Source organism: Colias eurytheme, chromosome 14 (genome assembly GCF_061535395.1).
Source record: "Colias eurytheme isolate Ceu_HAF_F1 chromosome 14, ilColEury1 Martin Lab GWU primary, whole genome shotgun sequence".
In the NCBI taxonomy this organism is placed as follows: Eukaryota; Metazoa; Arthropoda; class Insecta; order Lepidoptera; family Pieridae; genus Colias; species Colias eurytheme.
The window spans coordinates 4,845,541-4,860,784 of record NC_142993.1 but is presented as its reverse complement, the minus strand read 5'-3'; the positions used below and the strand labels follow the sequence as shown (position 1 = coordinate 4,860,784).

General features: G+C 34.5%; 3 protein-coding genes across 3 annotated transcripts; 1 reads left to right on the top strand and 2 right to left on the bottom strand.

The window, feature by feature from the left end:
- The first annotated feature begins 733 nt into the window (after positions 1–733).
- On the top strand, positions 734–6,345 carry LOC149902847 (tubulin-folding cofactor B-like). Its single transcript, XM_090109616.1, has 5 exons — positions 734–982; positions 1,251–1,450; positions 1,569–1,712; positions 2,061–2,219; positions 5,628–6,345. Exons 1-5 carry the CDS (start codon positions 857–859, stop codon positions 5,743–5,745), a joined length of 747 nt encoding a protein of 248 aa, XP_089965742.1. The 5' UTR covers positions 734–856; the 3' UTR covers positions 5,746–6,345.
- A 440-nt stretch (positions 6,346–6,785) lies between these two features.
- Tango4 (transport and golgi organization 4) lies at positions 6,786–10,374 on the bottom strand. Its single transcript, XM_090109615.1, has 8 exons — positions 10,101–10,374; positions 9,885–10,012; positions 9,369–9,587; positions 9,003–9,089; positions 8,754–8,839; positions 8,213–8,407; positions 7,257–7,577; positions 6,786–7,012 (listed from the first exon to the last, which is right to left on the bottom strand). Exons 1-8 carry the CDS (start codon positions 10,214–10,216, stop codon positions 6,821–6,823), a joined length of 1,344 nt encoding a protein of 447 aa, XP_089965741.1. The 5' UTR covers positions 10,217–10,374; the 3' UTR covers positions 6,786–6,820.
- A 1,590-nt stretch (positions 10,375–11,964) lies between these two features.
- LOC149902845 (uncharacterized) lies at positions 11,965–14,699 on the bottom strand. The gene is made up of 4 exons (XM_090109539.1): positions 14,631–14,699; positions 13,918–14,120; positions 13,207–13,312; positions 11,965–13,099 (listed from the first exon to the last, which is right to left on the bottom strand). Coding segments are annotated over exons 1-4 (783 nt in total). The 5' UTR covers positions 14,633–14,699; the 3' UTR covers positions 11,965–12,627.
- Positions 14,700–15,244: the final 545 nt, after the last annotated feature.

The following is a 15,244-nucleotide window of genomic DNA, read 5'->3' as shown; positions in this document are numbered from 1 at the left end:
AAGCGATAGGATTAGTTCTTAGACATACCTCGAACATATCTAGTACCTCGAATACCCAGTTATTCAAATCGGACTCGTAGTTCCTTAGATTAGCGCGTTTAACCAAACAATCTAGGAAATAATTTTTTTCAAAGCTACTGATTAATAATATTAAGGTCGTTTGGTTGCAAAACTATAAATTCTATATTAATTATAGAAACATCTCAATTTTCTAAAATAGGTTCGTACTTCGTACCAAAAATACCTTAGCGTTTCGCCGTGGTTCCGCCCCGGCTTCGCCCATGGTACATGTTTACGTTATCTCCCCATAAGAACCATCCTCGTACTTAGGCATATATAGAGGAATATTATTAAAAAAAATTAATGAATTGTTAAAAGCCAGAAGGTTAAAACTTTTACCACCCTTTACCTTTGAGAGACATCTCGCTCGGACCGCTTGTGGCTCTCGGTAGAGAGTAGTATATTCTTTGGCTTGTGGTTAGTTTCCGCTAGGGAAAAAGTTACCAGGTTTAAAGCAATATAATAGAAAACAAATTCAATTATAGGTAAGTTTATCATCTTTGCGGCTTTGTTTCCTTCGTTTTTCATTTTTTTGATTTTCATCAAACCACAGCCGTAGATTTTTTTGAAATACAAGAAGGTTTTTTGCACATAAGTTTTAGTAAATATTTTATATGAGCTTTTTAATTGGCTTTGGCATACTTTGACAGTTGACACAGCTTTGACATTTTTATGCAATTATAAAAAATTATCTGTCTGCTGATTGCTGTCAACCTCGCAAATTTTCGTATTGTTTGTTGTTTTGAGAAAAAAATTCCACGAAAGATTTAGTTAAAAAATAGTATTTTGATTTAATATGATGGAAGGAGTTCAAGTGATAACGCAGGACTATGTAAATGTACATATTACAAAATCTGATTCTGAAGATGCACCTCCCGTGGAACGCAGGTTCAAGAAAGCCATTACTGTATTGGAATTTAAGGTTAGTATGATTCATATTATGTCTTCCTCTTCTTCTTCTCTTAAATAATGGCTCCACCCAATAAAAGGGGACTTCGCTAATGTCCAGTATATCATATTATGTCTCTGCTGTAATACATTTTGATATTTATTACAATTAATAGTATGAAAAGGGGGTCAAGCCATATTCCTACCAAATGTACTGATAGAGCTTTAAAAATTAAAAATACAAGGTAAAATCACCTAAGAAATTCTGTAGTAATATTGTTATCCCATTGTACAATTTTTAGACGAAGCTAGAACTGGTAACTGGAGGTTCTGCAACAACTATGAAACTGAAGCTTTATGACAACAAAAACAACTTAATTTGTGATATTGATAATGATAATGCATTACTTGGCTCATATCCTATTGATGATGGGATGAGGATACATGTCATTGATAAATTTTCTCTTATTCAAGATTTTGATGCATCAGATAGTGCTGAAAGGTGGGTTTATTATCAATGCTGTACTGAATTCATATAAATAATATAGATAGTGTGTCTCATACATGAAAATTAATTCTTATTCTCTGTTATCTTTCTAATAAAGTTTACAATTTTTCAGGTTCAAGTTATCTGAAGAAGAATATGAGAAAAAGAGTGATACTCTCAGGTCATTCTTGCAGCGCAATAAACTTGGCAAATACAATGAAGAAGAAATGAGCAAAATGAAAGAGACTCAGCAAAAAGAATTAGAGGAAGAAGCCAAGTGAGTTCTAATTCTAAATAGATAATAATTGCATTTTTTATTGCAAAAACCTTATGAATATCTTTTGTATTGAGTGGTAGAAATTTGAAAGCATTAAGTTATACAGTTTGCTTTTGTTAGTTTCAATAAATTAAACCAAACTAATTAAATAAATATGTCTGTTTTTTTACCTTGGGCAGTCTGGAAGAGATCGCTAGTAAGCAATAAGGCCGCCTTATGTACCTACCATATGATGTACCTTTGTATAATTGTAAATATTACTTGGTGTGGTATATTAAATTGATAAATAAATTTAAATGGTTTCATTCATTTTCCATAGATAATATTATTTTATTTATAACATTTCAGGATAGCAGAGTCTGTGCTAGTTGGTGCTAGGTGTGAAGTTCGTGTACCGTCACAGCCAACACGAAGGGCCACAGTTCGGTACAATGGACCTCTCGATGGAGCCAAGGGTCTGTGGATTGGTGTGCAATATGATGAACCAAGGGGAAAGAATGATGGATCGTTAGTTGCTTTTTTATACTTTTTTTTTTTTTTTTTTTTTTTTTTTTTTTGATATAACTGCGACCAGGCAATCTGTTAGGTAACAATTGGCCTTTATATTGTTTGGAACTCCGTCCGGGAACATTGATATTGTTTCAAGGGGCTCGTCCAACGACTCCACCCTTGTAGTCCAGTGTTATATTTGTTTAATTTTTATTTATTTCAGAATCTTTTAGCAAGGTTTGTAATGTCCTGTCTTTTTAGCCTGATGTATTGTTGGCCTCCCTCTCCACTTAACGCTTGAGCAAGGTCGTTGGTGTGTACTGTTAGCCTTTCCTGATATTTCTGGCTGCTTTCGACAATTTGTTTTCGAACTGTGGCTATACCGAGATCAAGGTACATGTATTTATTTGCAATACATTTGGGGATACCAAGTATTGTTCTGAGAGCCTTAGTCTGGAATCTCTCTAGGATTTCAATGTTGCTATTGCTGGCAGAGCCCCAAAGCTGTATGCCATAGGTCCAGATTGGCTTTAAGATTGTCTTGTAAATTAGAATTTTACTATTGTCTTTCAATTTTGAGTGGTGACCTATCAGCCAATTTAAGCTACGCAGTTTTCCATCAAGTTGTTTTCTCTTTGTCCATATATGTTTTTGCCATGTCAGTCTTCTGTCTAAGTGCATACCCAAATATCTAGCACTATCTTCTTGGGGTATTTCTTTGTTGTTTAAGGTTACCGGCGGGCACGTTTCCTTTCTGAGCGTAAATGTCACATGCGTGGACTTACTCTCATTTGCTTTTATCCTCCATAGTTTTAGCCATGTCTCAATTTCATTGAGGTGCTCTTGTATCATGAGAGATGCAGTTCCTGGATCCTTATGGATGGATATCACTGCGGTGTCATCGGCATAAGTCGCAATCATTGTTTCGCTGTTCGCGGGGATGTCAGCTGTATAAATAAGGTACAGTATCGGTCCTAGGATACTGCCCTGTGGGACACCAGATTTTATCTCGTAGAGTTCGGAGAGATCTTCGTTGCATTTCACCTGGTAGCTTCTTTTGGTGAGGTAAGATTTAAGAGTTAAATAAAAGCAGTGAGGGAGCTTCTCTTTCAATTTATATAGAAGACCTTCATGCCACACCTTGTCAAATGCTTGACTTATATCCAAAAAGACAGCAGAGCAATACAATTTGTTTTCAAGACATTTACTTATTATGTCTACGATTCGGTGGACTTGCTCTATTGTTCCGTGGTTTTCACGAAATCCAAACTGATGGTCGGGCAGTACAGTGAGTAGGTGTTCCTTAATTCTGCTGAGTAGTATTCTCTCGAACAGTTTTCCAATAATTGGCAGCAAGCTAATGGGTCTATATGAGGTCGTCTGATGCGGTGGTTTACCTGGTTTAAGCACCATCACCACTTGTGCTATCTTCCATTGCCCTGGGAAATGTTCGAGTCTTAGAAGAGCGTTGAAGATGTTGACAATTTTCATTATTCCTTTAGGTGGAAGATGTTTTAACAAAGTAGCATCGACCATATCATATCCAGGTGCCTTACCTTCTTTGAGGTATCTGATTTCTCTAGCGACTTCCTTTGGACTAGTGCTTTTAAGAGGAAGACACATCTGTTTTGCCGAGCCTAGGTATGTATTCACCTTTGCCGTATGATCAGGATTACTCTCAGGGTGTGGTTGAAAAACAGTGTTTAAGTGTTTTGCAAATGTTTCAGCCTTTTCTTTGTCCGATCTAGCCCACCCTCCGTTGCTGTTGTGGAGAGGGGACATATGAGCTTTAGGGCGTTTTAGGGCTTTAGTTACTTTCCACAATGAATAATCTGTGTCAGCATTGGGGCTTAGATTTGTAATACGGTTTTGGATGTTTTCATTTTCTAGTTGGCTAATGTAAGTTTTCAATTCCTCCGAAAATTTGTTGAAAGCTGTTTTGTCGCTCGGATACCCGCTCCTGTGCCATATTTTTCTAAGTCTGCGGCGTTCTTTGATTTTCTCTTTGATTTCTAGTGGATAAGAGTTTTGTTTTGGAGGCTTACCTTTCTGTTTTGAAGTGGCAATATTTGCAGCATTATGAATAGTCATATTGAGTTTTTCTATTTCATTTTCTACTTCATCAGAGGTTTTAAGTTTGCATTTCAGATCCACCAGTGTGTTTATTATGTCTTGATACTTACGCCAGTTCGTATTTTTACGGTTGTATAACTTAGATTGTGGTTGCAACAGAGTGATTGTTGAGCTTATGTTTAGGATGACAGGAGTGTGATCTGAAGTGAGGTCGATAGGTGATTCTATTGTGACGTAATTATTATCTATATTTTTTGTAACAAAGAAATCAAGCAGATCAGGTATCCTGTTTCTGTCATTTGGCCAATATGTAGGCTTGCCACCAGATAAGTATTCTAGATTCATTTTTTGTATTGTTTTCATAAGTTGTCTACCTCTAGGGTTATAGACTCTTGAACCCCAGTGAAGATGCTTTGAATTCCAGTCCCCTCCACAGACAAATCTTTTATTCAAAGTCGCAAAGTAGTTGTTGAAGTCTTGTTCAGATATTATATGTCTAGGCGGGCAATAGACGGCTGACAGTACAGTTTCCAATTTATTGTCTTCAATTATTATAGAGGTTGCTTGAATTTTCTCTGTGGAATAGTTCTCAATTGGGTAGTGCTTAATATTATTTTTAACAATAATGGCACTTCCTCCATGGCTGTTTCCAGATGGGTGATTAGTTGCATACATTTTGTAATTGTCAAAAACGGTGTGCGATTTAGAAGTGAACCTTGTCTCAGATATAAGTGCTACGTCAATATATTCTGTTTTTAAAAATAATTCAAATTCTTGACGTCTCTCCGTCAAGCCGTTGGCGTTCCAAGTGACAAGTTTTTATACTTAATTTTTTTGAAGTGAAACTTTGTTATCGGGGTTGGACAAAAATTTAGTGTAACATTTTTGCGTTACGCCGTACGCGTGACATTTTTGCGTTACGCCGTACGCGTGACATTTTTGCGTTACGCCGTACGCGTGACATTTTTGCGTTACGCCGTACGCGTGACATTTTTGCGTTACGCCGTACGCGTGACATTTTTGCGTTACGCCATACTCGTGGCATTTTTAAGGTCATAAAGAAGTTTCACTTCTTACGTGTGTACTCTAGGTCTAGTACATGCATAAGTACATTTTTTTAAAATATAAAACAGAATATATTTATTGATTAAAAAATGAAGGTATTTTACTAAGAATATAAACAAGGCACATTAGATATAGTAATTTTGAGATATATAAAATAGCTGTCTGACTAGGGCCCTTCTGGCCTCCTCTACTCAAGCGACAGCCCAAGCCGAGCCCTTTTTTTATTCCTAAAACAGTTAGACCCTATTTATATCTATATTATAATATATATTTTTTTAATATTTTCAGAGTGAATGGAAAGAGGTACTTTACGTGTCCGCCTAAATATGGAGGTTTCGTGAAGCCAGTGTATGTAACTGTTGGTGACTTCCCTGAAGAATCTTTTGATTTGGATGATGAAATATGATCCCAAACGAAAACATGCACAAAAGCCTATTAATTTTATTTAGCGCCTGAGCAAAAACATAATCGCTTAAATATTTAAAATCATATAAATATTAATCATGACTAGAAAGTGGTTGAATGATTTTGCTTTGTATGCAAGTTTGATAGAATCATTTATTAAGAAGAAAGACTGAAACGTAGTTGAATGTGTAACATCAAGATTTTGAATGTACTGGTTTAAATTGAATATACTTGTATTGTCAAAGATAGGATGTGAAAATTAATGATTCAATTGTGTTTAATCTTGAATAATTTCTTGTAAGCCTGTCTGATGCTGACCAGTTTTTACTAGTCTTATACTTTGTAGATTGTATGTGTGAATTATTTTATCGTTATATATTTTACTTGAAAAAAATCATGATAGTATTTTTTATATTTGATTATGAGTAATGTTCAATAACATAACTAATTATATTGTAATGTAAATTATGAGTTGTTTGGCAAACAACAAAACATTCCAAGAATGGATTGATGCTATTAATTATTGTCCATGTTCGAGCAAATTAATAACGACATGTCAGTGTAACAAAATAATGAGCTATGCAATAAATTTTTTGATATATTTGTTTGTTTTATTTTTTTTCCCAACTATTTTTAGGGTTCCGAACTTCAGGAAAACACGGAACCCTTATAGGATCACTTTGTTGTCCGTAGGCACAGAATACTTTTGATGTATGGAATTAAGCTAACCCGCGCCTGTCTGTCCGGCCGCGGCCAAATAGTTTCTGGGATGGGTTAGGAAGAGACTGTAAACTTTTGTGAGGTGGTTGGTCTATATGTTTATACTGGACAAAATACTTTCTATGTATTAAATACAGGAGGACGCACGATCTTGTCGATACTAAAAAGCTTATTTAAAATAAATCATCAAATTAAAGTTTTTTTATCATTCAGACTTTAAATTAAACTGCCGTTTTATAATAAAGAGGTATGGTTACGGCTAATTTAAGCAACTTCGACTACGACATACCATGACATAACATCTATGAATTCAAACAAAAATTCAATATAAAATCGTTTATTAAACTTATTCTTAATTAAAACTTCCGTCTCTTCAATATCTCTGGGCGCCAATTGATCGGATGTGTCTCCTCAGACGCCGTATCGTCTTCTTTATATATCTTGATGGTTTTATCAGCCTCTGTAGTTATGAGACGTGATCCCGATTGGTCGTACGTCATTGCGAATATACCAGCTTCGGAGTCCATGGAACCCGGTTGTACTGCCGCCTAGAAAAATAGTTGGTGAATTAGTTGATTATAAATTAATAATTTATACTTAAGGATCAAAATTATGCTAATCTGACAGTGTAGTAAGTTTGTAAACCTCAGTAGCAGAGTTTAGTTTGTAAAGCGATTTTGAGTTATTATGGACACATTTATATGAACTATTTTCTTTGATTATATTCAAACAAACAGGATTTTCGATCAAATTGATTTTTAAAGGTACTTTAAACACAGACGTAATACTGACCTGTAACCTCTGGAAATTATATCCCGTCCTCCAATCCCAGAAGTACATAGTGCCATTATCACCACCGCTCACAAGCACACCCTCAGGATTAACCGCCATACAATTAACAATAGCGTTGTGCCCAGACAAATTCTGTATGAACTTTCCTTCCGGACACTTCCATTGTTTTATATTGTCTGGTGAAGCAGATGCAAATGTGTATAGCGTCGGGTGAATGACGATAGATCGAACTGATTTCTTGTGGTTTGTTAGAGTACACATTGACTTGCCAGCGGCTAAGTCCCATAGACGAATTGTCGAGTCATGTGAACCGGTAATGATCTGAAAGTAAAATTGTGAATTAAATTGTTATGAGAATTACAATACAATTCTTCAACATACACTAAATTAAGAACTATAGAAGATATTTACACACCAAAATACAATTATAAATGTAGCAAAGCGTAAATAGATACTTTTTTGTGTTATATTAGTATGTTAAAATACTGTAAAACCAATTTATTTAATCTGTGTCTATATCTGTAATATTTTCTTTTATATTAGGTGGTGTCCTGTTTTTCCTACAATAAACGCGCGCGGTTTAGTATCTGCCAGGGGTCACCAGCACGTCGATAGTGACGTCAATTTATTATCTGTGCAACTTCTACATTATCTGTGGTCTACCTGTCAAACGCATTTATCATCTGTGCTCACCAAGAAGCTTATATCTAATACACTGGAGATTGCACTATGACCATTAACTTGTAACAAGAAAATATGACGTTGAATGACGCCTGTATGTTTTTTATCCCTTTCACACCAACCTGCCAAGTTAGGTGGTTTCAGTTTTAGCTGGTTTCCCCCACCTCCCTCTCTCACGCAAAATAGGCGCTTGATGTCGAGTTGCGGAGAAATGCCCGTATATTATTATTATTTATTATTATTAACATTGAGAAATACCACACAAAAAAAAAAACCTGTGGCTCCGCAGACTGGCAGGCTAGTGATGCGACGGTATCCGTGTGTCCAGCTAGAGTGTGGACATTGGCCTTTGTGCGCATGTCCCACACACGTGCAGTTGCGTCACGGCCGGCGGTCACTAGCACATCTATAGTGGGGTGTAGAGCTAGTGTGTACACCGCTGAAAGGTGGCCGTGGTAGTGACGTATCACCTGGAACAATCATATTTATAAATATTATAACCATCTAGAAAATGTATGCGTGTACTAGAGTACACACGTAAGAAGTGAAACTTCTTTATGACCTTAAAAATGTCACGAGTATGGCGTAACGCAAAAATGTCCCGCGTACGGCGTAACGCAAAAATGTCACGCGTACCGCGTAATGAAAAAATGTTACACTAAATTTTTGTCCAACCCCGATAAAGAAGTTTCACTTCAAAATTAACAATTGGTTCTATGTCCTAAGAAAATGACCAAACATATACCACATCACTCCGTGATGAGGTATATAATACAACTACGGAAACAATGCAGAAATGCATAGAATTATGTTTACCTTATTATACTCGAGATCCCAACATTTAACTTGTCTGTCTTCACCACAACTGAACAAGTATGGATGCCTAGCAGAAACTTCCAAACCTGCAATGAAACAGGATAATACATATAAGTATAATATACAATAAAATAATGAGTAACATTCTTTGTTTCATTTATTTGTACATACAAATTTAAACTAAATATAGTCATTTAACACTAACTAAATACATATATACATTAACATAAAATCTAATCATTTACTAACCTCTTACTGTACTAACATGTCCTGTTAAAGATACCTTCAATTTACCAGTTGCTAAGTCCCAAATCTTTATCACTCTGTCAGCAGCACCTACAATATTATTTGATAAGCTTAAAAAGACTCTTCAAAGGTAAATTATATGTTCATTGAGTAACTAATGATGTTCATTATTTATTAAACAAACAATCTGATGTACAAATAACAAAATAGTGACTATTTTTAGAATATGCGTGTCAAAAGTGCATTGCAGTTAATTTTGCATGATGTAATAGAGAAATAATCTATTTCTTTTGGTTTTTATTGCTCATAAAGGTAATTAAAATTCATAATATAGGTCTATGAGTATAAATTTTGAAAAATATACTTTACCAGTAGCAAACCATTCATTCCCTGGTTCCACGGCAACACAGCGAACCCAGCCAAGATGTCCAGATATGACCCTGAATAGTTTCCATGGAGCATGCCACTTGGGCCTCGGCATCACTGGCGCCTTTCTTGGTAGAGGTGTGATAGCTGTGTTTGTGGGCGCTGGCCCACTGTATGGAAGCATAGCTCCATCTGACGCAATGGCTGCAGATTCCGCTATTTCTGTATGAATAATTTGTAAATAAATGTTGGTACTGTATTTTGTTTGTTTTTCTTCCTAGCTTGACTTTTCAATTTATGTTTGTGGTTAGCTTTAAATTATCTTTAATAGTTTCATTGTGAAGTATGTATGATTCAAAATCATAAATTATAACTAATTGTGTATTTTACAATCACACAAAGTACTTAAATAGTCAGTTAACTGTAACTAAAATAAAATTAGTTTCAATTAAGTTTGATTTTTACAATAATTAAGGCACTCATTTGTTGCCCCGATTTTAATAGAATATGACTTGTCACCTGTGTCATGAGGAGTTTCTGGTCGACTCATGTTAGCTTCCAGTTGTTTTATGGCTTGTGCCTTTTGAACTGCTGACATGACAAGTCCATAACTATCCCGTGTTTTGGTAGCTCTAAGTATTTTCTCCCTAAAATGTACAACATTCGTTATCACTTATCAGTGATATAGGCATCACAGATTTAGATTAATTTAAACAAATATATGTATATACTTACGCTTTTTCGTCAATTGGTGGTAGCATTCCTTGGTTGGCTAAGAACATATCATGAGATCTTTTTAAAGAACGAAACACTAGCGTGTGCACTGAATGTTTTATTACTTCGTCAGTCATTTTGTCTTGTTTTATTATTACTTATTTAATATATATTAAAATGATGCGATTTGTTTATTCATATTCAGTTATAAAAAATAGTCTAATGCAGTATTTTTTTAAATTTATATTTTAACTACAAATTGTTAGTAAAACGCGTCCCGCTGGCCGCTTATTCGTCAACTGTCAAAGAGTATAATAATATATATGTCAACTGTCAAATTAAACTATATGTCAAATCTGACAGCTATGTGCTAAGACTAAAAACAACCGCGTTCAAAAATTTTATATAATCGAAGCAATTTACACAAAACTGTAAACCGGATTAACTAAATATTTATAAACGCGAAAGTTTGTGAGGACTGAGGATGGATGGATGGATTGATGAATGGATGGATTGATGGATGGATGGATGGATGGATGGATGGATGATTGGATGATTGGATGGATGGATTTTTATTAGTCTTTCACGTAACAAGTACTGAACCGATTACAATGAAATTTAGTGTGTAGGTATAGGTCTACCAGAATCTGATGGCATATTTATATTTAAGAAATAAAAGATTTTTATGTGGCAACTTATTTGACAACTATCAAATTGGATGTCAAATTATTTGTCTTTTTTGCAGTTGATGAATAATTTTTAGGATTTTGTCTAAAAAATCTTCGAAAATGTCGAAAAAGCCGTTGCGATCACAAGCAAGAGGTGTTGTTTATAATGTGTATAGAAAAACATTCGATGAAGAAGGGTCAAACACATCACAATTTTCAATTTTGAAGATTTTATTGGTAAATTGGACTTACCCGTTTTGATACTATAAATTAAAAAATATTATATGTAGGTAACTATAATATTGTTTGTTGATTAGAATATAATTTTATGAAAACTTATTACAGGAGTTTCCAATACGGCTATTCGTCAAGTCCAAGCTGTCCAAGTCAATTTTATAATGTGTGTCTGTTAATACTTACGAAAATAAACAGAATTTTATTTTATTTTTATTTTATTTTATAAAAAATTATAAGCAGTATTGATCTACATTATCATTATATCGATATTTTCACATGGCATACTGGTAATGAATATACAAATATAGGTATGTGTAAATAATAATATGTATTACCTGTATAAAAGTAATTTGTATAATTGTATATTATAATTTATACATGCATGTAAGTATGTACCTACATAATATTAAGTAGATATCTCATTATTAAGTACAGTATTGTCCACTTATGTAATGTGAGTAATGATATTGAGGACAAAATAAAAAAATAAGCAGTATCAAGATCGTTCAGTCCATTTTCCCTAGGGTTGCACACTCAAAATTTTGATTTCCCTAATTGCCATTAGATTCTGGTTTACCTATAGCTGAAGACCCAGAATAAGACATAGACATAGGCTACATAGACATAGACATAGACAAGACATAGGCTACTTTTTATCCCGGAAATCCCACAGGAACGGGAACTATGCGGGTTTTCTTTGAAAGGGCGGGCGAAGCCGCGGGCAGAAATCTAGTACTTCATATTTGTAACCAATACTCGTTTGTAGAATTCTTTGAAAAATACTGTATCTCGCTTCTAGAACGATTGAAATTTTGATGGTAATCATGTAATGACACTTTTTGAAGGCGCAGCGGTGGGTCAAAAAAATCGAAGCAATTTATGGATTTGAGAGTACAAGAGATCGCTGCGAGTCGAGGGAAATGAAAAAAATATTAAATAACGCAACTAAGAATAATTTAATGGTACAAAAGTCACTTTTTTCTATTAATTTTGCACATACCTATTATAAAAAAAGAAATAAAATCTTTATCCTTCCTATTCCAATTAATTATAATTTTACACATAAATATTATAGCTATACATATAGGTACTTAAAATCTAAGTTCATAGTGTTAAATGACTAGAATAAAAACTTACTAGAATAGACTAGATCAGACCTTATACCTATATTTTTTTCAAGCATGGTTTTACATTTTACACATAGCCCGTACGTTAATTTTACATACGTTAAAAATAAGGTGTTTGAAAGTGCAGTAAAAGTGGATTACTACTGGCTACTGTTAGATATGTACCTAGATGAATTAAATTGTCTACTTTATTTAGTTCTGTTTATGTTTAAGTATATTAAATAGGTATTCTACAATTTGGATTGGTGTTGTTAAGTGTTCATTTCTATACATTTTAACGACAATTTGATACTTGAGAACAAACACGATTTTGAAAATTTGAAGTCTTTTTGTACACAAAACTATTAAAGATCCGTTCAGTTTCTTCTGATTTTATAAGACTATATTTCCATGTTTTATCTTCAAGATAAGTATAATATGTCTTTATACAAGTCGATCGACGTTTGAATCTGTAATCGACCACTCATAATCGATATCTGTTGAATCGGCGACGGAAAATACCGCGCCATTCTCGGTTCAGATGGTCGATTTCTCTGAATTGTTTGCATCGCTGACCCTGCGGGAGTGAGGTGCACGGCGGAGAGTTCTGGGCTGAAGATTTAGTGGCGGCAAGTTAGGTCTTTCAATCCTTGTTGGAGAGGAAACTAATGGTCTATTGCCTCTGCGTAGAGTCTCCATTCCGTTTCTGAAGTATTCCTCCGTTCGGTCTGAATAGCTTTCTATTAGCGGAGCTGGATCTTCGTACTCAACGTTGTAATGTCTAGTGATAGCCAGGTCTTCGGGTGGGCCAAGTTTGTATAGAGGTGGTTCAACGCATTCATAGTGGTGGTCTTCAGTTTCATCATGTGGATAAGTGTCGGCAACGAAATGTCTGGTGCCTCGGGGAGTGAGAGCCGCCCAGAGGACTCGAGAATCAAGAGCTGCACTGCCGTATAGGGCATTTGAGCCGCTGGTTTTTCCTGTTCCACTCTTACATCCACCTCTCGCCCTAAAACAATAAATAGAAAATAAAATATTAAAATAAAAATAGTAAATTGCAATAAATCATGTTAAAGAAAATATTAATAATGTCGTAATTATAAAGGCATAACTTACTCTCGACACTTAAGAAGAAACAGAGCCAATAGAGCAGCAATACACAAAACCGCGATACAGCATGTTATTAACACCAAAAACCATGTGTCGTCTGTTGCAGCTGGCTCTGAAAATGTAATTATTATTTATATGGACGAATCATCAATATTACATTGTTAGAAATAAGCTATCTTATCCGATTTATATCAATGGGCATAGGGCATATATATGCCTTAGCCTTTGCCTTTGTTACACAATAATGCCCTGTGCCAATTTATTGAAGCCTACTTAAAGTGTAATGTAGAACTAGTAGTTAAATACTTAAGTAGTAGGTAAGTAGGTATATAAGTTTTGCAATCAGTTTTGGCCTGGTTGATAAGATATTAAATTATTAAATGTGTATCTGTGGACTGTGAATATATAATTCATCATCCTCAATGAATCGATCCTAATCACATTTGAACTAATTAGAGTCTACTAAATAGCCTTGTGTAATAGTATCTTGACTGATGTATTTAGGGCCAATTATTTCATTTACTTTATCAGTAAGTCTTACGATATTCTATATATTAGTGATAGGTACTACTTCAAAAGATATTTGTCATTTTAACAAACAGATATGCTAAACAACATTTCTTTCACCAGTGAATGCCAAACAATTAAACATTTTATTCGCGACAAAACAAACTGATTTGTTACTTTGTTTTTGTAATGACTGGTACAAAATCTCACCATGTCGTGGTAGCTCGTGGTATTCAACACCAGGGAACAGGGAGTTGTCTTCGTTATTGTGTTGCGGGGGACATTTGAAGGCTCTGCAAGGAGGTGTTAAATTTGCCATGTTTGCGAGGAACGCCGGCAGCGGGGGAGGTGGCATGTGCACGATGGAGTCCGGAGGAGGTCCCAGGGAGAGGCATTCTGGCCCACACGACATCCTGTGACAACACATTATGTTCTATATTATAAATTCAATGTAATAAAGGTTGTTTTGAATGTTGAATGAATGAATGTTTGATACTTTTATAGGTTTTATAATACCTATGCAACTTAAGATATAGACCGTACCTACCTACCTATAGAAAACCTTACAATTTAAAGTTTAGACCGTATTATTTTTCAACACACTGGATTAGAAAGTTTTAGTATTTTTTTAATAATATTATGAATAAATGAAATTCCCGTTTTTTTAAGTAATTCTCTTTATATATATAGTAATTACCAATGCACTACTTATTTATAGAGATATAGAATAATTTTACATATATTAAAATAGTAACTAACTACCCGTCATGGCTTAACCGCGTTACAAAGAGATTTGCAAAATAATACAAAAATGTGTTTTTCTTATGATTTAAAACAGTACACACAATATCTAATCCAGTACATATTATGATTATTGTGTCCTTATTTACATTATAAAATATAACATACTGAAATAAACTCACATTAAATATATATTTTAACACTTTCTTCACAAAAGACTTCTGTAAGCTGTTCTTATTTAGTTACACTTGTCCACTTTGGTCCAGGGATGAAAAGCGCATGCGTAACCCTCTACTCCTAACTTGTAAAACATATTTTATCCTGATGTCATATCGCAAGATGTTATCCATTGCTGGTTTTACTGGTAATTGCTGTAGGGTCCATTATATTATAGCAGCGTTGGACATCCTGCTTTGCTAAAATCCACCCTATTTTAAGGGTAAGCGAGTAGTTAGTAGTTAGATAATTATTGATCCGCGCAAGCGCGCGAACTGATTTGCGTCCCCTAAGCAGGGGTAAGTATAATAATAATGGTCACAGCAAAATTTAAATAGCGTACTCTTTCTTTCACAACATGCTTTGTAGACAAAACAAAATGTATGGGCATTTAACGTATAAAATTTAAAAGTATAAAGAAAAAGTATAAAAAGGAAACGTGTAGTTTAATAATGTAAAGTGGAAATAACTTTATTTGTTTCCTTGATAGGAAAATTTATTTAATAAAGTAAAGACGATGATAGATTTTAAAGCTACACGCAAAAGAGCTTTGTAGGGAGTACCCCAGTTAGTAAACAAA